Source organism: Aspergillus saccharolyticus (genome assembly GCF_003184585.1).
Source record: "Aspergillus saccharolyticus JOP 1030-1 unplaced genomic scaffold BP01scaffold_34, whole genome shotgun sequence".
In the NCBI taxonomy this organism is placed as follows: domain Eukaryota; kingdom Fungi; phylum Ascomycota; class Eurotiomycetes; order Eurotiales; family Aspergillaceae; genus Aspergillus; species Aspergillus saccharolyticus.
The window spans coordinates 42,416-64,309 of NW_020290644.1; the positions used below are offsets into that span (position 1 = coordinate 42,416).

At 53.4% G+C, this 21,894-nt stretch overlaps 10 protein-coding genes across 10 annotated transcripts; 4 read left to right on the top strand and 6 right to left on the bottom strand.

The window, feature by feature from the left end:
- The first annotated feature begins 273 nt into the window (after positions 1–273).
- BP01DRAFT_359364 (U2-type spliceosomal complex subunit CWC24) lies at positions 274–1,420 on the top strand. Its single transcript, XM_025575661.1, has one exon. It carries the CDS (start codon positions 333–335, stop codon positions 1,359–1,361), a length of 1,029 nt encoding a protein of 342 aa, XP_025428451.1. The 5' UTR covers positions 274–332; the 3' UTR covers positions 1,362–1,420.
- Positions 1,421–1,467: 47 nt separating this feature from the next.
- BP01DRAFT_359365 (class II aldolase/adducin family protein) lies at positions 1,468–2,996 on the bottom strand. Its single transcript, XM_025575662.1, has 4 exons — positions 2,869–2,996; positions 2,363–2,821; positions 1,959–2,266; positions 1,468–1,900 (listed from the first exon to the last, which is right to left on the bottom strand). The coding sequence occupies exons 2-4, from the start codon at positions 2,589–2,591 to the stop codon at positions 1,544–1,546; spliced, it is 894 nt and encodes a 297-aa protein (XP_025428452.1). The 5' UTR covers positions 2,592–2,821; positions 2,869–2,996; the 3' UTR covers positions 1,468–1,543.
- On the bottom strand, positions 2,771–5,354 carry BP01DRAFT_359366 (putative proteinase). Its single transcript, XM_025575663.1, has 6 exons — positions 5,061–5,354; positions 4,820–5,009; positions 3,499–4,752; positions 3,372–3,447; positions 3,265–3,325; positions 2,771–3,215 (listed from the first exon to the last, which is right to left on the bottom strand). The coding sequence occupies exons 1-6, from the start codon at positions 5,097–5,099 to the stop codon at positions 2,982–2,984; spliced, it is 1,854 nt and encodes a 617-aa protein (XP_025428453.1). The 5' UTR covers positions 5,100–5,354; the 3' UTR covers positions 2,771–2,981.
- A 704-nt stretch (positions 5,355–6,058) lies between these two features.
- On the top strand, positions 6,059–7,817 carry BP01DRAFT_385359 (uncharacterized protein; the record flags this gene model as incomplete). Its single annotated transcript, XM_025577587.1, has 2 exons — positions 6,059–6,370; positions 7,686–7,817. 2 exons carry the CDS (start codon positions 6,059–6,061, stop codon positions 7,815–7,817), a joined length of 444 nt encoding a protein of 147 aa, XP_025428454.1.
- Positions 7,818–7,887: 70 nt separating this feature from the next.
- BP01DRAFT_132912 (putative siderochrome-iron transporter) lies at positions 7,888–10,195 on the top strand. The gene is made up of 6 exons (XM_025570484.1): positions 7,888–8,304; positions 8,353–8,376; positions 8,435–9,809; positions 9,860–9,876; positions 9,925–10,002; positions 10,050–10,195. The coding sequence occupies exons 1-6, from the start codon at positions 8,099–8,101 to the stop codon at positions 10,138–10,140; spliced, it is 1,791 nt and encodes a 596-aa protein (XP_025428455.1). The 5' UTR covers positions 7,888–8,098; the 3' UTR covers positions 10,141–10,195.
- Positions 10,196–10,250: 55 nt separating this feature from the next.
- Positions 10,251–11,084, bottom strand: BP01DRAFT_425519 (esterase/lipase family protein; the record flags this gene model as incomplete). Its single annotated transcript, XM_025579747.1, has 1 exon — positions 10,251–11,084. One exon carries the CDS (start codon positions 11,082–11,084, stop codon positions 10,251–10,253), a length of 834 nt encoding a protein of 277 aa, XP_025428456.1.
- Positions 11,085–11,814: 730 nt separating this feature from the next.
- BP01DRAFT_132858 (uncharacterized protein) lies at positions 11,815–12,280 on the top strand. Its single transcript, XM_025570483.1, has one exon. It carries the CDS (start codon positions 11,928–11,930, stop codon positions 12,168–12,170), a length of 243 nt encoding a protein of 80 aa, XP_025428457.1. The 5' UTR covers positions 11,815–11,927; the 3' UTR covers positions 12,171–12,280.
- Positions 12,281–12,636: 356 nt separating this feature from the next.
- Positions 12,637–16,954, bottom strand: BP01DRAFT_385362 (putative ABC multidrug transporter; the record flags this gene model as incomplete). Its single annotated transcript, XM_025577588.1, has 2 exons — positions 12,637–15,159; positions 15,218–16,954. The coding sequence occupies 2 exons, from the start codon at positions 16,952–16,954 to the stop codon at positions 12,637–12,639; spliced, it is 4,260 nt and encodes a 1,419-aa protein (XP_025428458.1).
- Positions 16,955–17,091: 137 nt separating this feature from the next.
- Positions 17,092–17,582, bottom strand: BP01DRAFT_132943 (uncharacterized protein). The gene has a single exon (XM_025570485.1). It carries the CDS (start codon positions 17,490–17,492, stop codon positions 17,229–17,231), a length of 264 nt encoding a protein of 87 aa, XP_025428459.1. The 5' UTR covers positions 17,493–17,582; the 3' UTR covers positions 17,092–17,228.
- Positions 17,583–19,719: 2,137 nt separating this feature from the next.
- Positions 19,720–21,314, bottom strand: BP01DRAFT_376157 (putative MFS transporter; the record flags this gene model as incomplete). The annotated part of the gene is made up of 2 exons (XM_025576934.1): positions 19,720–21,061; positions 21,127–21,314. The coding sequence occupies 2 exons, from the start codon at positions 21,312–21,314 to the stop codon at positions 19,720–19,722; spliced, it is 1,530 nt and encodes a 509-aa protein (XP_025428460.1).
- Between the last annotated feature and the right edge of the window lie 580 nt (positions 21,315–21,894).

A 21,894-nucleotide genomic window follows, 5' to 3' on the forward strand; every position in this document is an offset into this window, starting at 1 on the left:
CCTTTGAGCTGTATGCTCGTACAGTACAAGAATCCTACCATTCGACCACCTCTGATGAGATGGGTACTAAGTCTCAATACTTATTAATGGGAATATGACGAGAATTCTCCTCCACAGCCAGCACAAAGAAGGAGGCACGTGAAACGATGCTCGATTAATGCCTCAGTCATCAACAAACCCCAGCTCCCTATCATCCCGTGACTCGCCACCTTCTTGATTGCTCATCCCCAGATAAGAAACTCCAGACTCTCTCTCGCTCACCACTGCAACCATCTTATCTCTCTCACCTCACAAAAGATCGATTCTTGCCCCCACCTGCCGAGCTACACAAAATGACAGACACCCCAGATTCCGCTGCACCAGCACCACTTTTCAAAAAGCGCACCGCCAAAGCTCAAACCAACCTGCGCAAAAAACGCGCCGCCACGCCCCCCTCCGCCTCCGCCTCCTCCGCCTCCGACTCCGACTTCTCCTCCGACGAAACCAACGCCATCAAACGCCGCAAAAAGAACGCTGCCGGCGTCGTCACTGCATCCTCCACCTCCACCACCGCCCGCAGCGCACCCAGCGACTCCACCCACCCTCCAACCACCACCCCACTCACCCTCCCCGACACCAACGACGCGACCAAACAATCCAACTGGTACGATGAGCAGCCCGCCAACCTCCTGGGCAAAACCCGCACCCCGATTCCTCCCCAAACTGCCGTGGATGCCCAACCCGACGGCACCTACAAGGGCCTCGCGCACCAAACCCACAACACCTTCATCCGGAAGAATCCCGACGCGCCGAGCAAGAAGGCTGTCGGGCCCGTGCGGGCGCCCACGAACGTGCGCATGACGACTTTCACCGACTACGCGCCGGACGTGTGCAAGGACTACAAGCTGACGGGGTGGTGCGGGTTCGGCGATAATTGCAAGTTCCTGCACGATCGGTCGGATTACAAGGCCGGGTGGGAGTTGGATAAGGAGTGGGAGACGGTCACCAAGGGGAAGAAGGTCGTGGGGACGGTGGTGTCGGATCGGGCGCGTGGCAACGCCGGCAGGGAGCGGGGGAATGATGCGGAGGATGAGGAGGAGGAGGAGTTGGAGGATATCCCGTTTGCGTGCATTATCTGCCAGGGGCCGTACAAGGAGCCGGTGGTGACGAAGTGTGGGCATTATTTCTGCGAGCCGTGCGCGTTGAAGCGATATCGCAAGGATCCGAGCTGCGCGGCGTGTGGGGCGGCGACTAATGGGGTGTTCAACTCGGCGAAGAAGTTGAAGCGGTTGTTGGAGAGAAAGGCGGAGAAGCAGGCGCAGAGGAGGAGGGAGGCGGAGGAGAATGGGGAGGAGTTGAGTGAGGATGAGGAGGATGAGTAACTTACCGACTAAGGGCTGTGTATATATATATGTGTATAATCTCATAGAGCCATTAATTACTCTCTGGTTGTGAACTTGTCTCAGTTCATAGTACGTTAAGTATGTTCGCGGGAACAAACAAACATTGGCAATAATATTTCGTAGTAGTAGCTATTCACACTTCATGAACCCCACGGCATAGGCTACAGGAGATAACTTCCCCCAGTCTCCTCATGAATCACATCAAACAGCGGCTTGGCGCTGAAATACCCAGCCCCCGGTGTCCCCACCGTCTTGTACGTAAACGCAGCATCGGCATCATCGATCTTGATTGTCGCCCCGCCGCGCCCCGCCGCCGCCGCATCGGCCAGCAGCTGCGCATGACAGCACTTCTCCAGACTGACAAACCAAAAGACCGTCGCCTCGATGGTCTTTCCGACTGTCAACAGGCCATGATTTTGCAGCAGCGCTGCCTTTTTGTTCCCCAGTGCCGTGGCGATATTGTGTCCCTCATTCTCGGACAACACAACCCCGTTGAACTGCTTGTAGACGACGTGGTCCTATGCGTCTCACTTAGCATCCTTCTGGAGCGCGAAAGACAACAATAGGGTCCCTCACATTGTAAAACGCGCACGAGTCCTGCGTAATGATATCCAACGGCCGACCGAGCGCACAGAACGACCGTCCGTAAAGACTATGGCTGTGGGCGGCGCACAAGACGTCCGGCCGGGCAGCGTGGATGGCCGAGTGGATCATAAAGGCTGCGGCGTTGAGAAGTCGCACAGGTCCTCCATCGAGGATTTTCCCCTCGTGACTCACCTGGATGAGGTCGGAGGCTTTGATCTGCGAGAAGGCGACGCCGAAGGGATTGACCCAGAAGGTGGTCGGGTCGACGGGGTCGCGGAGGGTGATGTGGCCGGCTACGCCTGGATGGAGATCAGCCTGATGCATACACGCAAGAGAACAGAAAGGAGAAAGTGAAGGGTCAAGTAAGTTGGTGCGAGGGAGTTGATTATACCTACCTTCATCGTATCCATATTTCCCGAAGAGGCGGAAGGCAGCGGCCAGTCGGCCCTTGAGGTACTCGCGTTCTTGATACTTGTCCTCGAAGACAGGCGGCTTGGGGAACTGCGAGATCTCGTTCTTCACTGTTGCAGCTTCCATGCCGCTCTCCTGGGTGGATTGGCGGGTCTGGAGGGTGAGCTGCGTGGTGTTGCTGGTGGCTGTTTCCGTTGAGCTGGGAGGTGCCATGGTGGGTAAATTGGGTGGAGGGAAGACCGAGCGGACTGTGAGAGAGTATGGAGTTGGAAGTCAAGGGTCAGTAAGTAAATATAAGTGACTGCATTGCCACCCATTGGCATTGATTGGCAGCTCATGCATCCGCCTTTTGCTACTGCGGGGTAGCATAACCGATAATAACTTTGGGCTGGCTGCGACCGAGGTTATCAGACTGCCATCTCCGTATCGCATTTTATGTAAGCTTTGTATAAGTTAGAGCTACGTCAAGGCAGTAAATAGTTGCGCTTATCTTGCACAGGCTCGCAGACTTAGTGAAACATTGCTGTTATCTGCATATTGCTATACAACGAAAAGTGGCGTGCATATATCGGTGATAAGGGGGTCCCCCAATCATAGTATCTGCTACAATGGAAATAGGGGTCGGACTATATTTTGCGACCTGTTTATCAGCATCTGATACAATTCCTCATCATCGCCTGGGCTTCTGCTTCTGAGGCCCTGTTTGCGGTCAGCGACGCCAATGAAAGGCTTGAGATCAGCCTCGCAGATCAGACCAGATGGCGGTAGCTCTCCTGTCTGGAAATACTTCCGGATAGCCTTGTGGGTGCACAGGGAGGGAGCAGCCAAGGTCGAATGCTGCGTCTGTCAGTCTTTGCCTAAATTTTGACTTGCATTTGGCACTTACACCTTCCGAATCTTGCTGCAGCACTGTAGAGCCGGGGAATCTCTGCGACATCGTGTGCGCACTACACAGTCTTAGAAGGGGTCGAGACAGGGCCGAGGGACGCTCACCTGTGCAACGGCGTTACTGGGTCTAGAACGTTGTTGACAAAAAGTATCGGATGAGAGGTATTGCCTCCAATGGGTCCTATGTGATATTAGGCCCTGGTTCAATCAAAGACTCCTCCAGAGATCATACCTTGCAATTGCCATTTAGGTGTGATATTCCACCCCACGCATCCCATGCGAAGGCCAGCCCAGTAGTCTGCGAGGATGGTACTGTCCTCTTTCAAAGATTGCCAGTAGCGGTGAAATTGGGGTTGGTTGGTACTCTGCAGGTAGACTGCATCCGTACACAGCACCGCCGAACTGGCATATGCTTCATTCTGGCCCGGCACCTGGCAAACCGATGACCATGGCCCGGCTTGAACACATTGAGCAGAAGGACATGATGAAGCGCGAGCGCTGCTCTTCAGGTCTGCCACTGCCGACCCATCTCCCCGGGCCAATTCACTTGCATGCTGAGCAAGTGGTGGAAAGCCCTGGATGGGCTGATACATGGCGGTACGCAAAATGATCTTGAGATCAGTCCAGGTCACCAGTTCCGGACCTCGACTAGACGACGCCATTACAGGCAACGAGGCGTTGTATAAAGCGTCTTCCAGCTCTTGATAAGCTTGTTTGATGGCTGTCGCTCCGCCTGCTACATAAAAGGGGCATTGGTCTGCCCCCACTGCGTCGCAATATTGCGCAAAACGGTCGAAAATAGCATCGGCATCGGCGATGGGATTAGGCCCATCATCGAAATAGTATTTGTGTGCGTCGACCACGGCGTCCAGCACGACACGTTCTACGCGATCGGGAAAAAGTGTCGCGAATGTCGCGCCTAACACGGTTCCGTATGATCGACCCCAGTACAGCAACTTTTCCTGTCCTCGTCTCCATCTGGTTCGCGCCGCCAGGGTCTGGGCGCGATCGTAGCCGGTGCGCTGGTCCTGCTGGCGCTGTGCCTTGACACCTTGTTTCTCACGCCACTCCCCATGCCGCTCAATAATCTCCAGCATGTCTCGAGCGACCGGCGGTGTGTTCAGGTGCTCACCCAAGGCCTCATCCTCACCCTCAGACGGAGTAGACAAGACGGCCGCGCATCCCGTGTTGAGAGCGAGCGATCGTTCCCAGTTGCGTCGAAAAGCGCCGTCTGCACTTCCCAGCATGCCTTCAGCAGCAATCTGCAACTCCCAGTTCCTCTGTGCGGATATGTTGGGAAAGCAACTGAACCCCGGAGTAGTGTTGTTCACTCCGCGAGGATCGAAGCCAATCACGTCGAAGTACTTGTCGTCGCTCACGCTGTCTTCAGGTGGTTGACTACTGGGATCTGTCTCTGCGTCCATGGTGGTTTGCAACTTTCTGCCATCTATGAGTACCTCGGCGACACCAGAGCCACCAGGCCCTCCTACGTCCCGTGTAATGAATTAATTAGACACGCGATGATAGCTAGGTAGTAATCAGGATGAGTATACCAGGGTTTATCAGCACTGCACCGCCATAGCGTGGGTCCGTTACTGGCACTTTTGCCGGAAGGCGAGTGATGGCGATCGCAAAGCGCTGGCCGTGGCCGTCTGCGCGATGGTAGTCCATGGGCACCTCCAATCGGGCACACTGGAATCCATCGAAGCAGTCATGATATTCCAGACTGGCAGAAGGCGTGATCTGAGATTGAGTTAGTGCTGAATCTATCCTGGCAGAACGATACGCACATACTTGATCCCACGTAAAATCCGATTGCGCTGGCTGTGTCATAGTGTTATTCCACGCCGATCCCGGTAGCATCCACAAGGCATATCCAGCGACGCAAGCTAACGCCCCTTGAAGGCAATAGCGTAGGTATCGTGGTGCATTGGTCTTGGATGACAGGAGCCGCTGGTCCAGAAGGGCTGCAGATTTTAGACGTTCCATCGGTTTGCACAACCTTTCACCTTATGCTCATCTCTATCAAATTTGTCCTCCTGGACAGGAGGCTTCCGCTAGTTAAGTGCTCTTTGACCATAGTCGTAGGTGCAAACTTCATTCGATTTTCTATTGAGAGATGCAGCAAGCCACTATCTATCATCTGCAAGTTTGGGGGGGCGGGCCCACAAATGGAGAGCGAGAGATTTCCAATCATGACCAGGGATGGAAGAGATCAGCTGGGAGGATTCGGCCGAGGAGTCAGTCCCCCAGTCTCTAGCATCAGCCGCTTATGTCGAGTGGATGCCTGCTCGCCTCACCCATTCGCTAGGTTGATCCCTTACAGTTTAGTTTGTGATGGTGCAGAGAACTACCTAGTAAACTAGTAAGCTAGCTAGTACCAGTCCGAGTCGTCTAGTTAGCGTATCTGTGCTTCCCCCAATATGTAAATGTGTTGGCCAACTTTATCTCTCCGATGATAACCACTCGGGGTGGGTCAGGCCTGGGATATCTGCCGAAGTACGAAATCCCGTGTCCTTCAAGACGCTGACAGGCACCCTTGGTTGAGTTTGCTACACTGAGGTTTGTTGTCTTTTGTGGCTTTGCGCCGGTACTCATACATTTTATGCGTTCATCAAAGATGGGCATCTACTGCGAGTAGCCTTTTGGCAAAGATCAGTGCATCCGACTTCTCAATACCAAGTCCCAGCTGAGAAGAATCTTGATCATCTGCGGTTCGGCGTCAACTCCACCCTTACCACCGGCGGCGCTTCTTCCTTCTTTGCTGGTCAAGCTTATAACCCAGTCGGTCCATGCGGGCCGATAAAATCGATGAAGGCGGCATAATTCCCGAGAAACTGTTCCGGGACGGGAGCCCGTTCCCTGAACTCGGGGAGTACCGTGTTCCAGAGTTTGCTGATGCGGAGAAAGTCGCCGGGCAGGGTCCCCACCTTGTGCTCCAACTGCGTCAAATAGCTCGCGAAGTCTCGCACAGTCTGGTTCTCTGTCTAGCCTGCTCCATAGTATCTCTCCTCCGCAGTGCGCATGACCTTCTTGCCTGTCATGTGCTCCAGCAGAAAGGTGACAAAGTGGAGCCAGGTCACTTGCCCATGGACAGAAGCAAGGTGAGTGTACCATCTGTTTGTGATCCTTGCTGAAACATGCGAGAGGGCTTCATCAATTTTTCGACTGTCAAGGCAATAATAGTCGCACCACTGGCAGAAGTGGGTCTCCAACAGCGGAGTGAAGTTGTTCTATTCGAGGCGGTCGGCGCCATGGTAACGTTTCCACGGGAGCTCGAATGCGGGAGGGGACTCGAAGGATTGAGGCACGTCTAATAGGGAGGTCTCGGGGCTTGTCGATCGTGGTCGCTTGATGCCTCGCGTGAAATTCTTCTCATCGCTGTTGATGACAACTACAGGGGGGTCGTGCGACGCTGGTGGACAAGGGAGGATTGGGTCTGCGGCGGGCTATACGAGTTTTATGGCGGTCGCGAGCCAACCACTTTTGTTCTCGAGCTAATTGACTTCGAAGCTGAAGTAAGGCACGCTCTTTCTTCACCCTTTTCAGATCATCTTGTAGTCGCGGTCTAACGCCTCAGTCTGTGGCGCGCGGGGCACTGTGTGTGCCATAGTGGGTCGAGTACGTCGGTGGTAGGAAGTTATCTTGGATGAAAACGGGTTCGGGTCACTGAAATGAAGAAGCGAGCATTCTGCGAGAGAGTAGAAGAAGGAGAGAGCAAAGAGAGTCCAATGTTTTCCTCCCCCGGCGCCAGTCACGTGTTACGATCTACGAGGGCCTTGTCTGCGGGTGCGGTGCCTCCCTCAGCCAAAGGTGTGTTCTAAAGCGCACTAACCCCCTTTGGGCGGCTCTATGGGGGTGTAACCACTGGGCGATTAGAACACGTGACATCACAAAGAAATACGGGGGTGGTAGTAGATGTTCTTAGATCTAGTAGATTTGAAGTTACAGATAGGCTGCTATATAAATTTATTTCAGGGAGAAGATAGAACTCTGGTTTTTCGACTCTATTAGATCGTGAATTTAAATAGCTGCTGGTGTTCTAAATCGACAAGGGTACCTACCTAGCTTTCCAAGTTGCAAACGAATTAATGTTCATTCAAGGTTGAGTTGACAGCTTGTGTGGTAGACGCGGCAAGACTCGTCAACATGAAGACAACACATGCTGCTGTGACTATGGCTGTGGCTGTAGCCGTGGCTGTGGCTGCACCTCGCAACCTCGGCCTGACTTTCCTAGTGATTCACTTACAGTACAGTCCGTCCACTCCCACTCACACCCCGCACGCATTGCCCAAAACGGCCCACCTTATCAGCAACCAACTGCAAATGGATCCAATGATCGTCTATCGCTACTCCAACCTGCACAGTCACATCTCATCTCCAATTGGCAATGATCGCTTGACGTCCTGATGTTTGCAGCAGCAGCAACAGCAGCAACAGCAGCAGCAGCAGCATCGTCATCCCATCCTTGTCGATCTTTCACCACGATCCCCACGGTCGGATGGCTACCTAGTCATGACTCCTCAATCAGACACCAACCGCATTGGCTGAGGTCTTGGGCCTTGGCCTGATGCGGTGAATCATCCTCTCCCTCTCTTCGAGAGTTCAACTTTCTTCTTAGGTAATATCTCATTGTGAACTATCACAAACCCCACCCCGGAGTTCTTCTTCAGCTGGTGCAGTGCTGGTCAACAGCTGGAGGAGATAAACCCAACTTGATTTATACTCAAGTCACAGAGCAGCGTTCCGGAACCACTCGGACGTCGGGTTGTACGCCCCTTCCGAACTATCGTTTGACACTGATCCCTGATCCAACCTCATCGACTGTCAAGATGGTTCGTTGGCGATGGTTATCCCAATCCTCGGAAAACAGCGGGGAACTCCACCGTCCCGCATCCGACCTGGATTGGAAGACAGAGAATGTTGATATCACGGTAATCGAATCTACACCAGTCACCCAGGATAGCACCGGAGCGGCCAAAATCCAGGCTGCGGAAGCCGTGGGTGGTAGGAAAGGCAGGTATCTGCTGTATGCAGGGTATGTCGCGATCACTGTTGACACCTGATCACATACTGACGGCAACAGGCTGGCGATGATGATGGTCATTTAGTGAGTCTGGTCAATCGCATGGATGGTGCTTTACCTAACTGCCTTGCCAACACCGCAGCGAACTAGACAACGCAACAGTCGGAACGTATCGCAACTTTGCAACTTCGGACTTTGACGCATTATCGAAACTGGCCACCTTGAACACAGCTGCGAGCATCATCTCCGCCGTCACGAAACCGCCGATCGCCAAGATATCCGATGTTCTAGGTCGCGGGGAGGCATACATTTTCGCCGTGTCCTGTTACATCTTGTCTTACATACTTTGCGCCTCGTCCAAGTCCTTCGACACTTACGCGGGCGGCTATGTCCTTTACTCGGTTGGCCAGGCAGGCACTTCTCTCCTCAACGCCACAATTGTGTCGGATCTCTCTTCAATGCGATGGAGGGGCTTTGCATACAACATCCTGTATGTTCCCTTCCTCATCACCCCATGGGTGTCCGCTTTCATTGTAGACAGTGTCGTCAACGGAATTGGTTGGAGATGGGGCATCGGCATGTTTGCCATATTGATGCCCTTTGGTGCCACCTTCATTATCACCACCCTCCTCATCTTCCAGTGGCGGGCAAAGAAGTCAAGCCTGGTTTTGACGGAGCAACTGAGCATCTATGAGTTCTGCTCGCGCATCGATCTGGGCGGTCTCATTTTTTTGAGTGGGGGGTTCTCGTTAATCTTGATTCCTATCACCTTGGCAGCCACCGTTGCAGACAGGTGGAAGACGCCTTGGATAGACGCGCTCATCGCCGTGGGCGCGGTCATTTTGGCATGTCTCTATCCATACGAGAAGTACGTTGCGCGACATCCTGTCGTCCCGGTGCACTACTTTCGGAACCTGTCTGTCTTCATCCCGGTGGTTCTGGTATGTGTTGATAACATCAGCTTCGGGGCTACACATACCTACCTATATGTCTGGTCGATGGTTTCCCACAATTTCAACGCGCGCGATGCGCAGTTCCTGTACTATGTGAACGGGGTCATGCAAGCTTTGGTGGGCATGGCAACCGGTCTGGTCATGTATCGCCTGCGGTCCTACAAGTGGATCGGAGTGGCGGGGGCGGTCATTCGCATGGTCGGATACGGGGTGATGGTTCGACTGCGCACGAACAAGAGCTCAGTCGCAGAACTCGTCATCGTGCAGCTGGTCCAAGGCATCGGGAGTGGCATCATCGAGACAGTTTCTGTGGTGGCCGCTCAGATTGCAGTTTCTCATGCGGAGATGGCCCAGGTCACATCTCTGGTCATGCTTGCTGCCTACCTGGGCAATGGAATTGGCTCGTCTGTTGCTGGGGGGATCTATTCGGGAGAGCTTCGTCAACAGCTACGATTGCATCTTGGGCCTGATGTCAGCCAGACTGAGGTGAAGAAGCTGTACAACTCGATCACGGGTACGCTGCCAGCTTGGGGGTCACCGGAGCGGATGGCTATCGATAGAGCTGTAAGTACTGCTGCTACGAGGAAACGAACATTTTCGCTGACTACTGATAGTATTCTGATGTCATGGGGTTTGTCTTCCCAGAGTCTGCAATTGTGATTCCCATTGACCATGACAGGCTTATCACCATCGCGGCGCTAGCCTTCTCCGCCCCTGTCGTTGTGCTATCGTTGCTGCTGCCCAATAAGAAGCTCGGGTAGGATCACTCGCTGGTGTACAGGACTTTGGCTAACTTGGTTCCAGCGACGCACATAATCTGATGCAAGGAAAGCGAAGCGCCTTCTCTTCCGACACGCCATCATTGAACGAGGAGAGGACCCCGAAAGCATGTTGATAAATAGCCATGATACCATGAATGCTCATATTATACATTATATACAGTGCCAATCGTACCATCACCTGAGCCATCCTCATCAATTCCTTCACCTACACTCCCTCCCCACTCTATTTCCCTGGCGACCCCAGAAGACACACAAACTTTCTATCCGGGGTCTCGTCCAAGGCATTTTTAACCAAATTCCACACATTCAGATCATACGCCTCACCAATATGCCCCACAGGATCCAACGGACAGGTATCCTGCACCCACTCATTCGTCACGCCATCCTCATGCACAAATGCCGTCGTCGTCGGCGTGACCATCTCATCCGACTTCGACGCAATCACTGTCAAGCTGTTTCCGTCCTGCACGATCGGCGTCCCGTCATTCAACCGCTCCACCGCCGCGCCATCGGGCCCCAGCTCATCGCACGCCGGACAGCCCAGCGTGTCCAGCACCTCGCCGACAGCCTCGCGCGAGGCATTCCCAAACAAATACGCCAGGTTATACAGCCCGATGAACGTGGTGCCGCGCGTCGGAGGCGCGATCGCCACGATCTTGTCCACTAGCTCCGACACGCCGGCTTCGAATTTCGGCACGTACAGTGACTGGAACGCCCCCTCAGAGTGGCCGACCAGGTCAACCTTGGATGCGCCGGTTTCTGCCTGCACTTCGCGGATGTAGGCGGCGATCTCCGGCGCGGACTCGTTGATGCTTCGCAGCCCGCCGAGAAACGGGAATCCCGCGTACGCGCCGTAGGTTTGCGCGTAGGTGCAGTAACCCTGCGCTTGCAGCCAGCCTTGCAGGTAGTTCAGGTCCTCGTACCAGGTGGCGCCGAGGCCATGCAGGAGGACGACGGGGTTAGGGTGCGTTGTGCTGCGGCAGGCGAAGTCGTTGATGCTGTAGGCTAGAGCTGGGGTGGCCGCTATGGCGGCGGTAAGGAGGGTGGAGAGGTGCATTGTGCTGCCCTGGTGTATGTATAATAATCCTGAACGTGGACGAGGCTGAAACTCAAAGTTCCCTTACACACTTTGACGAAGATCAAAGGGGAATCAGCGCAATTTATCTCCTCTTCCAACACCCAACACCACGTCCCAGCTGAACTGAGTCCTGACAAGCCCCAATAATCAGCAAGTCAGGCCCCAGTGCACGACGGATGTATCCATTCCTACGCCATCCCTCGTGCGCGCTTATCACTCCGGAGAGTAATCTAATTCTCCTTGGACGAGAAACCTGATCGGGGACATGACCGTGGGCCCGATCGCCAGGGCCGATATACTCGATAGATCAACTATTGAAAATAGTGGAGGCGGGATAGTCGCGAGCTGCGGCTGTGATTGGGGCTTTGGCGGTTAGGTTGGCGGGTCCGGGTTAGCGACTACTACTGGACCTATCGATCACACCTCCACTGCGAAAGGATTTGTTTTTCCAGCTGAGGTTGGTTGCTTTTCTTTTTCTGTTTTTGTTCTTCATACGTGTACATCGTTGTTGGATAGGTGGCTGGCTGACTGGTTGGCTGAAGAGCTGTGTGATGGTATTTTGCATTCCGTACAGGAAGCATGTACTTTGTATCATCACCAACCTCGTTTAAGTTAAATCGTTTTCCTTTCAAGTTACTCATACAAACTGTGTGCGCGTATAGTGCGGGTGGAGAAGTACCTTAGGGACGGTACCTGCCAAGACACGTCGTATCCGCTGCTGCTCAAAAACAAAACAAAAACAAAAAAAAACGTGGTTAAGGGGCAACCAAGCGAGACTCGGTGGGCCCCAAGCAGTGGTTTTTCTTCCCTTGAGTTCGAGTGATGGAAAACGGGAAGCTGAGGGGTCCCCGAGACATGCTCTGGAAGCAAAATGCCGGTCAAAGATTTTGTCTCTTAGCCATAACTACTGGCTGGCAATGCGCTACATGGTTATCCCGTGTCATGAGGGGCGAGGGGCTCGCAGGATCGAATCTATCTGTCCTTCAGCCCTTCTCCACTTTCCTTTCTTTTTTTTTTTTTTTTGTCTACTATCAGTACGGAGTAGTTCCGTGCAGAGGATTGTGACGATATGGAGATCTTGGGGACCTTTCTCGTGCTTCCAGATACCAACGAAATCATTGTTGCAGTTCCCACCACGAATGCTAACTCCATACTTTTGAGGATCAAAGTCCCGCATACTGATGCAAGCTGCAGCTGTTGGTGTTTATCACAACGGTACTACTTGGACTACTTGTCGGTTACAATTTGGGACTCGCTGTGATTGAAACTTAGTTTAAAGGTCTAATAAATTATGTACCATGTAGTGTACAAGATGCGCGGATCAGTGTAGACGATACCACGAAAGGAATATGAACACGGGCAATGCAACACGGATCTATTGAGGGGAATCTATGTGTAGACGGAGCCAGAACAATATGAGAAGAGAAAAGTGTAAGGATGCTGACGAGTCAGACTGCTTAGCAGCCGCTGTCAGTGAGGGAGCGAAGAAAGAACGGAGCAAAGATAGGCCATCTGCGAGCGACGAGACGGCTTACTCGGCCTTCTTGGAGGCCTTCGTACGCAGCTTCATCAGCGCGTACACCAGAGCGTACGAGCTAATGGCAAACAAGGCCACGATAGCGGCATCGCGCCATCCGTAATAGTAGTGCTTCAGGTTAATGGTCACCAGGTAGTCGCTGCCCTGAGTGTACTCGCAAACCCGGCAGCCGGAGGTGGCATCCGGATCAACCAAATTCATGCGAGCGCCCATTCCTTTCATGTAATCTGCGAGATATTCCTTGCAAGTGGTGCCGTTAGGAGGGTCAAAGAGCGCGAATTCGGATTCCTTGCATTTGACCGGAGCATCCCAGGTCGTGAACACCAAGAGACTGCCAATCAGATAGTTGAAAGGATTCATCCAATAGATCCAGTAACGCCAGAAAGCCTGGATCTGCGAATACGGCACCAACACACCACAGAAAGATGCGAGAGTACCAATGATCAGAGGGTTGATCAATGATGCGAAGATCGCGTTCGGGGCGTAAGCGGAGATGAACTGGCCGATACCGGTGTACACAAACTCGTACATCAACATCACGAAGAAAACCGCTCCCGATTTGTTCGAGTCGGAGGGGAAGCCAACAGTATAGTACCAGCAAACGAAGTAGAGTACTGCACAAATGCACAGATACGGAATCTCCGAAATGATCAAGCCAGTGACAAAGGCAACCCATGAATACATCTTCGATTTCTTCTCGCGTGCGTCGTAGATATCGCGGCGTTCAAGGAACAGAGGCTGAAGTTGGTTGATCACACCAGGCGCCACGAAAATGAAGTTGAAGATGGTAAAGAGGCGGAGCTGTAATGCTCCAACGTGATCGTTGATCATCCAGAAGGAAAACCCGTTGAACAAAGCAGAACCGACGTGAAGAGCAAGCTTGTTGTTAACATAGTCTGTATTCCGATAGACTGCGACACAAGATCTCTTGGTGACAATGAGGATTTGTTTCCACAGAGGCATAGCAAACTCGTGACCATCATCGACGGTACCCGGGGGTTTCGAGGCGGCGTCACTGACAATGGCATCAAGCTCAGAGACCGCTTTGGTGTGTTCAGGAGACTCGCGCCAGATTTGGCTCCAATCATGACCTTGGGACAGGGTTCCAGAAACGACATCAATCATGTGTTCGGCGGGGTTAGTTTCAGGCGGGCAAGGGGCTCCATAGCGAGCGAAGTAGTCCTTCACAGTTTGACCATTGTCACCAATATCACCGAAGTAGACCATCTTTCCACCCTTGGCCAAGAGCAAAAGGGTATCAAATTCGGCAAACAACTGGGCAGAAGGCTGGTGGATAGTCACCAAGACAGCCTGGCCGACATCGGCAAGCTTTCGAAGAAAACGGACCGTGTTGTAAGCTGATTGACCATCAAGCCCTGAAGTTGGTTCGTCGAGGAAAATGAGAATACTGGGCTTCGAGACAAGTTCAACGCCGATAGTCACACGCTTGCGCTGCTCCACACTCAAACCAGCACCAACGCGACCGATCAAGGTATCAGCAATGTCGTGTAGTTCCAAAAGGTTGATGATAGTGTCAACATATTTCAGCTTCTCCTCCGCTGGGACTTCACGGGGTTGGCGAAGCAAAGCGGAAAATTCCAAGGCCTCGCGGACAGTAGCGAAAGGTTCGTGAACATCGAGTTGTTCACAGTAACCCGCCGAGCGTTGGAAAGAAACAGACAGGGGGCGCCCATCAACCATAATAGAACCATGAATAGTACCCTCGGTCTTGCGCTGTGCCAGCACATCCAGAAGCGTGGTCTTACCAGCACCAGATGAACCCATGAGAGCGCCAAGCATACCCGGCTTCACCCAGCCATAGACATTGTCGAGCAAAACCCGATCACCGGATGGCGTCTTGACTGTGTACTTCAAATCCTTCCAGGTGAATACCGAAGTGTTTCGCACCAAGTCCTTGTGAATGTCTTCCTCACTTTGGGAGTTTTCATCGCTGGGTGTTTTGCCCTTTTCAAGGGCCTGTGCTTCCTCATCGCGGTGTGCATGTTGGTGATGATCATGGAGCCTCTCGCGCGGAATCAGGAGAGAGGCGCCACTTTCACCAGGAGCCTTCCACTTGGTGGTTGCGATAATGGTGGCCGCGGCGAAAAGAGCCCACCAAGCCCAAAGGATGCCGAAGTTTCGCCACACGTGGCTGTGACTGTACGACAAGGAAGCGAGATATGCATCGCCTGTCACATAAGTCTCGCCAGGCACGGCACCACCAACACCGGCGCAAGACTGGTGACCAGTGCCGTCGTAGCCAGCACCGCTGGGGACCAGATTGGTGCTAACGCATGGAATAATTTTGCCGTGAAATTCGTTCGAAAGGAGTGCATCGAATCCGTAGGCTAGGGGGTTGATCCAATAGATCCAGCCAAACCAAGGGTGCATCTGAGGCTTCTTGATCATGTAACCAGTATACATGATCAAGGCGGAGATCAGGAAGCCGGAGACTTTGGAAGCTCCATCGAATGTACTAAAGACGGCACCGCAAGCGCGGAACAACGCGGTCATCGCCTATATCAGAGGGAGTTAGCAAATAATCTAGACACTTTCCGAGTTCATCATGACATACCATTGTAGCGGCGAAAACCAGGATCCAGTAAGTAAAGAAAGCACCGGCCGACATGGTGAGACCGACCATGAAGTAAACAACGAGGGAGAAAACCGAGATCTGGAACAGGAGGACAGGGATATCGGCGGCGATTTGAGCAATGCAGAAGGCCGCTGGGTGGAAGTATGCAAAGCCTTTATGCTTCACCAACACAGGCCGACCGTTGAAAGATTCAGTGACTTCTGCCATGGCAAGGAGACTGTTGTAGAGGAGCGAGAAGAAGAGAGCACCCGACTTGACGAAGAGACCACCAGAATTATTGGGAGCATTGTAGAACAAGGATCCGGCAATGAGGGCTTGAGCCAGGGTAGAGACCTGCTTGATGATGAAGGTGGCCTTGTCACCCCACAGGATTTGGTACTGCCGCGTCACACATGTCCTGACCTGAGTAATAAAGTCCACGGTCAAAGGGCTTGACTTTGGAAGCTTCTTGCTCTTCTCCTGAGCCACGGAAGTCTTGAAGTCCTCGGTACGCTCGCGAGCAATCTCAGTGTCAGGGTAGTTGTTCTCAGCAGTCATCAGAGTGTAGATGGGTGACTTTTCGTATTCGGCAAGGACCATCTCCGCATTGCGAGGGAAGCGGTTCTCATACCCCGGTCTAATCTTGCGTTCGGTGGGAACGGTGATACCAGTGAGATAATCAGCCACGTTCGAACCCTCACGGCAAACAAAGCCGAGGTTTTCCATGAATGGGCGTGCTTGTTCCATGGGGCCATAGTAAATCTCTTTGCCCTCGTCGAGAACAAGTACTTTGTCGAAAAGATCATAAATCCCGTTTCCAGCCTGATAGAGGGTGACGATGGTAGACAGGCCAAGCACGTCCGTCATGGCGCGGATGGCCTTGGTCCACTCCAGGGCAGTACTAGCATCCAAACCACGGGTACTATTATCCCAACAGAAAACTGAACCGCGAGTTGCGAGGCATTCGATGATCGAGACACGCTTGCGCTCACCACCCGAGACACCTCGGACATATTCATTGCCGACCTTGGTGTCGTTGGTGTGAGTGATGCCCATGGATTTCAGCAAGAATTCTTTAGCTTCCTGGCGATAGACCTCGGCTGATTCCACACCCTTCGGAAGAGTGAAAGGAACCTTGAGGCGAGTCGCGAAATCCATCGTTTGACCCACGGTCAGGGTCGGGAAGAAGATTTCTTCCTCAGTGTTGATCACGATCTGACCGCGGTAGTTACCGGCCTCCTTGGCCGTCAGTGAGCCGTAGCGGACTTCCCCTTCAATCGAGTTATAACCGAGGCGACGATTGGCGAGCATCTTGAGGAGGGTAGTGCAGCCGGAACCAGGGCGTCCGAGAACGAGAAGCATCTCGCCTGGCTTGACGCATCCATGACTCTTTTGAAGGATTTGTTGCAAAGGAGGCTTGTTGCGGGATTCCTTGATATGCTGGGGGATGTTGAACTGCGACAGGAAATTTTCGTTGACGGCGGCTTCGGCGTTGACGACTTCAACGGTCAGGTCTTTCCAGGTGACACCGAGTTGACGAGGCTTGAGCCCGGATTGCAGATCACGTTCGTGCTGTAGCTTCACTTGGGGCATCAATGACCAATTGTCAGCGCGGCTGACCTTGGGGTCGCGGGAAGCGATGGCGGGGTCATCGTTGAGGACCGTCGTTGTACTGTCAGTATCGTCCCTGCTTCCAATCATCCCGCGGGATGTGGAGTAGGCTGCCTTTTCCTCCATGGTGAGAGAGGCGAGACAGCAATGATTGAAGTCTCGTAATCACCCGATGGAGAGGGTTTGCAGAGAGAATGTGCCGGCGCCATGAGGGGTGAGAAAGCTCCTATATACTCGGCACGCATCGACCATCCGAGAAAAGAGGCAGTGGGTCGGGGGGCCACTGAGCCTTGAGTCTGATACTGGGCCGGGTGTGGATATTCGGGGGGCCTGGGCGAGCTTCCGATGAAGGAATCTGGGCTCCACCCGGCTATTCTGCCTCGCTGTGATAGCCGCTTAGTCAGAGGCCATCCGGCCCCGACTGCCAACGCTGAGCCAACGCTGAGATCATTTTTGGATTGATAAGCATTCGAAGACGGTGAAGAAAAGGTATGACAACTACCACAGTAGTCCCGATCGGAGACTGCATGATGGTGGAAGAGGAGAAGTGGGGATCTGTGGATTGAAAGGAACGAAAGGAAGATCCTGCGAGCCCACGTGAAAATCTCTGAGTCCCCGACGCGGATTTCCGTCGAAGACAAATTGCCGCTGACAAAGCTGGCATCTGCCCATGGAAGTATTGATGACTCAGCGGATAAACGTGCTGCTGCTTCCGAGGCGATCAAAACGAGACTTTCCCCCCAGCACAAAACCACGGTCTATCGCAAGCTTCGCTTCCAAAGGGAAAATCTGAGATTAATCCTCGGGTCCAATCAACGCTCTATTTACGGTTCTTGATTTTTTCCTGCGACGATGTCAACACAACTTTTGTCTGTTTGACCCTTACGCCGCAGATCTAGAGGCTGAACGGCCCGGCAATCGCCTAGTAAGTTACTGATCTGGTGGTTTCTTCTTCATCCACCATTGCTGACGCGATTGTCGCTTGGCAAAAGGTTGACATGCTTTGTCTTTGCCGTGTGTTGTATGATCTATCAGATTTTGTTCATGTAGTTGGGCTCCGATGCAGCCTTCCGTAGTGAACATTAGTTACGGACATGGCATATTCGATGAGGTGCAATCAAACAGGTCACTTCTTTTGCTTCCGACTGTTGGCAAGCTCCTCTCACCGTTTCAATGATTCGCAGGCAGCTACATAAACCTTGCGAGTTTCCACGGAGTTTACACAGGGATTTCCATGGAGTTTGTGCCTGCTCGGTGACTCAAATTCGGGGATTGAATCACGAAGCTCGTACTCGGAAGCCCGTAAAAGCCGAAGCCGGGCCAGAACTCTCCACTCGGGGTTGTCCTGAACTTCCAGCGGGTTCTAGCCTTCTCACTTGTCTCACTGGGCCTTTACCGGTTGCAGAAGCTCTTGCGACCCCACTTTTTTGAGGTTATTTGCCCTCCTTGGTCTCAGGGTTGTCAAGATTATTAGTTGCGGGCAATCATCACTCTACAATCCAGCAATCGACTTTGGCAGTTCTTATCAGATAAGGGACTTGGTTCCTGAGGCCGCAAAGTTGTCGGACCCTGTTGCAGAGAGGCAGATCGGTGCGGTCATGGCTTTTCGCCACTCGAGATCGTACAATCAAAACGATTTGCCTGAAATGGCTCGCAATGATTGAGCATATCAATGCAAACTGTGGTAACTGTGGATATTCACATTTCTTCTATTACGTGTATTACATGTACCGAGGTGCCAGACCATCCCCGCTGCGACTGTCCACAGCCCGGGTTTCCTGGTTCCGCAGTGCAAGCTACAACTCAGAAGGAAGATGACCACACTTCCAGGCTTACGTCAAAGACTCTTCCCCTCCTCTAGGTTACCTGTTTGAACTCTTGGCTAAGCACGTAACCGGTCAGCAAGACGATTTCTCTCCGAGCCGAGGGCAGCACTTAACCATTTTCTCTCCAGCTGGTCGAGGTGTTGCCGGTTCTGAGTCTGGAGGATTGGAGATCTCAACTGCTCGGTCCACGCTGCGTCATGTGACCGGGTCTTCTCGTCTGCACCCGCTGCACCAGGAGTCTTCCGACTACAATGTCTTCTATTGATGACGTCGTCAGGCCGACCGCGCAGACGGGCTCCAGACTCCTTCCGCAAGGGGACCTACTCGGCCAGAAACCCACGCGGTTTGGGGGTTGGAATTTGGCCTTCTTTGCGGGCTGGAACTGCAATGGAGTATGTCCGCACCAGGGACGGTGGGCCCGGTGCAGTACGGGGAAGCTGGCGCAAGGTGTTGCCGACTTGACACGACATGGACATACACTGGCGGTGACTTTGGTTGATGCCAAAGATAAGTGTCTCAACTGGAATGCCAGCGGTCGTTATTCTTATATATTACACGGATCGAATTCCCCCAGTCATGTGAATGTTTCCTCCCACCCGATGCGGGTGCTGTGGAGACCCTAAGACGTGCAGCAGCAGCGTATCTGGGGGGGTTTGTACACTGCGGAGGAGACTTCTCCGTCTTCGCCACGACCATCCCACCCCGGTTTTGTCTACCTGCGCATTGAGGAATGATAACCAGGAACCTCGGGCGTGGACAGTGCTATAGTGTCTCGAGTCGTGCAAGGGCCTCTAGATGAGGTCATCGCTTGGACGCAATAGGATTGTTGGTGAGACGGGGTGGTGTCGTGGTTGAGACGTGTTCGAGAGGCATCGACCAGTAGATGTAATTTTTTGGCAATGCTAGAGGACGGTTGCCACACCCATGTGGATGATTACGGGCGGGTTCAGCGGCATCCTCAATGCCTTTCTTGGACCATGAAACCGAACCAAAGGTCAGAAGCAAGATTCATTCCGGACGCCAATAAAACACAAGCAAAAGAACTGATGAATTGCCAACAACAAATCATATCACATAACGGAACCCCTTCTGCAGCCTCCTCGCCGCCGCAACGTCAATCCCCTCCACCTCGGCCGTCCGCTGCAAACGGGCCAGCTCCTGATCTGTCAGCACCGCATCCTCGTCCTCCAGCCTCGCCAGCCTCTGATTCAGGAACCGCAGATGACAGTACATGAACACCGCCATGATGCCGCCCAGTGCCTGCATCCCCACGCATACGCCCATCGCCAGCCGGTAATAGGGCGCGTCCTGCTCGCGATACGTGAAGGCCGTCCAGATGCTGGCGGAGTTGCCGATGGAGTTGATGAAGGCGTAGGCGGCGGCGCGCTTGGCGGGCGGGCGGGGGATGGCGTTGGCGATCCAGGAGTAGAGGGTGCCGTTCTGCGCGAACACAAAATTCATCAGGAACATGGAGAAGTAGCGCGGGCCGAAGCGGTCGGTCGTCATGAAGATGATGAACCCGACCATGGTGACGGGGATCGGGTACACGAAGAACCAGAAGCGGCTGCCGAAGCGGTCGGACAGGTAGGAGTGGAAGAGGCTGTAGAAGACCATGAAGATGTACGGGGGCGCGACCAGCAGCAACGAGATGATCTTGCTGTACCCCAGGGTCTCGGCCAGGGTGGGGAAGTAATACTGGAATCCGGCGCCGGCCGTGATGCACATGTAGGCGATAGCGAGCACGTAGGTCTTGACGTCGGTGAAGGCCAGCTTGAGGCCCTGGAGCTGCGACATGCTGCCGCCTTCGTCGATGTCGGCCTCGGCGGCTTCGATGGCGAGGCGTCGGTTGGCGACGTGTTTCATCTCGGGCGAGAGCAGTTTCCAGGTCTCCGGGAAGTCCGGCAGGAGCAGGCAGATGGCGATGCCAATCGCGACAGTGATGCTGCCTTCGATGATGTAGAGCCATTGCCAGGCGGCTAGACCGCGGTGACCCTGCAGACCCTCCAGGATCCCGGCGGCAATGAGGTTGCCAAAGGCGCCGCTCACCAGCGAGCCGGAGTAGAAGATGCTCATCCGGAAGGCCAGCTCGTTCTTGGTGTACCACTTGGACAGGTAGAACAGGATCCCGGCGAAGAATGGCGCCTCGACGAGCCCCAGAATGAAGCGGCAGGCGACGATGCCCCCGTAGCTGGACACTTGGCTGGTGAGGGCCGAGACGAGTCCCCACGCTGTGGTGAAGAAGCCCAGGTAGAGTGACGGGCGACCCATGTAATTGAGGAGTAGGTTGGACGGGACTTGCATGAGAATGTATGCGACGAAGAGGATCGACAGGCCGGTCTGGTATTGGGAGTCATTGAGGGACAGATCTTGCTCAAGGCCTTGGAGCTTGGCGGCGGCGTAGTTGTTGCTATGGCTGTTAGCTGCGCCTCTTTAATAATTTAATATAAAAAAAAAAGAATGCGTTGGGCTTACCGATCGATATAGTTCATGAGATAGACGAGGATGACCAGTGGCATGATGAGACTGTCGATGCGGCGTCGAAGCTTCTTTTCCATGACCTTCTCCTCCTCCGTCAGCTGGGCCATGTGGACGACCTCGTCATGGGAGACGTCGATCTTTTCGTCCATGGCTTCATGATCAGTCATGTACTTTTCGGTCATGATCGAGACGAGGGGTCGAGGGTCGAGGGTTGAAAGAGCTGGATGAATGGAGAGAGGGCGTATTAGTCGCTGACTGCACAGAGGATTGAGGCAAGGAGGGTTAGTTAGCTATATATATACCGTATTGATGTACTCGGTAGAAGCATGCAAGACGTGGGGGGGTTGAGTTATGCTTGAGCTTAAAGCGGGGGAAGCCTTGATTCCTGATTGCGGGGGGGGAGAGGAATGTCTGGGGATGATCTGGGGGTCTCGGGGTCTGGGGGTCTGGGGTATGACCCCACTTCTACTGCATTATCGGAGACTGTCCGAGACTCTCTCCCTCTGAACCACTTACTTCAGACTATACTATCGCAGTCTGTTTGTTCCATCTGCTTGGCACACGGCATAATCTGTTCTTCACTAGTAGTAGGCTAATAGTCTTGGTACTGAAACAGAGCAAGCCACCATTTAGGCAAAACCCCTTCGACCACTGAGAACAGTCGGCCGACGTCAAGTAACCTTTGGATCGACGCATCCTGTCAACATCAGCCGATCATCATGCAATCATTCTTCAGGCCTCGGCTCGCATCATCTCCGACAT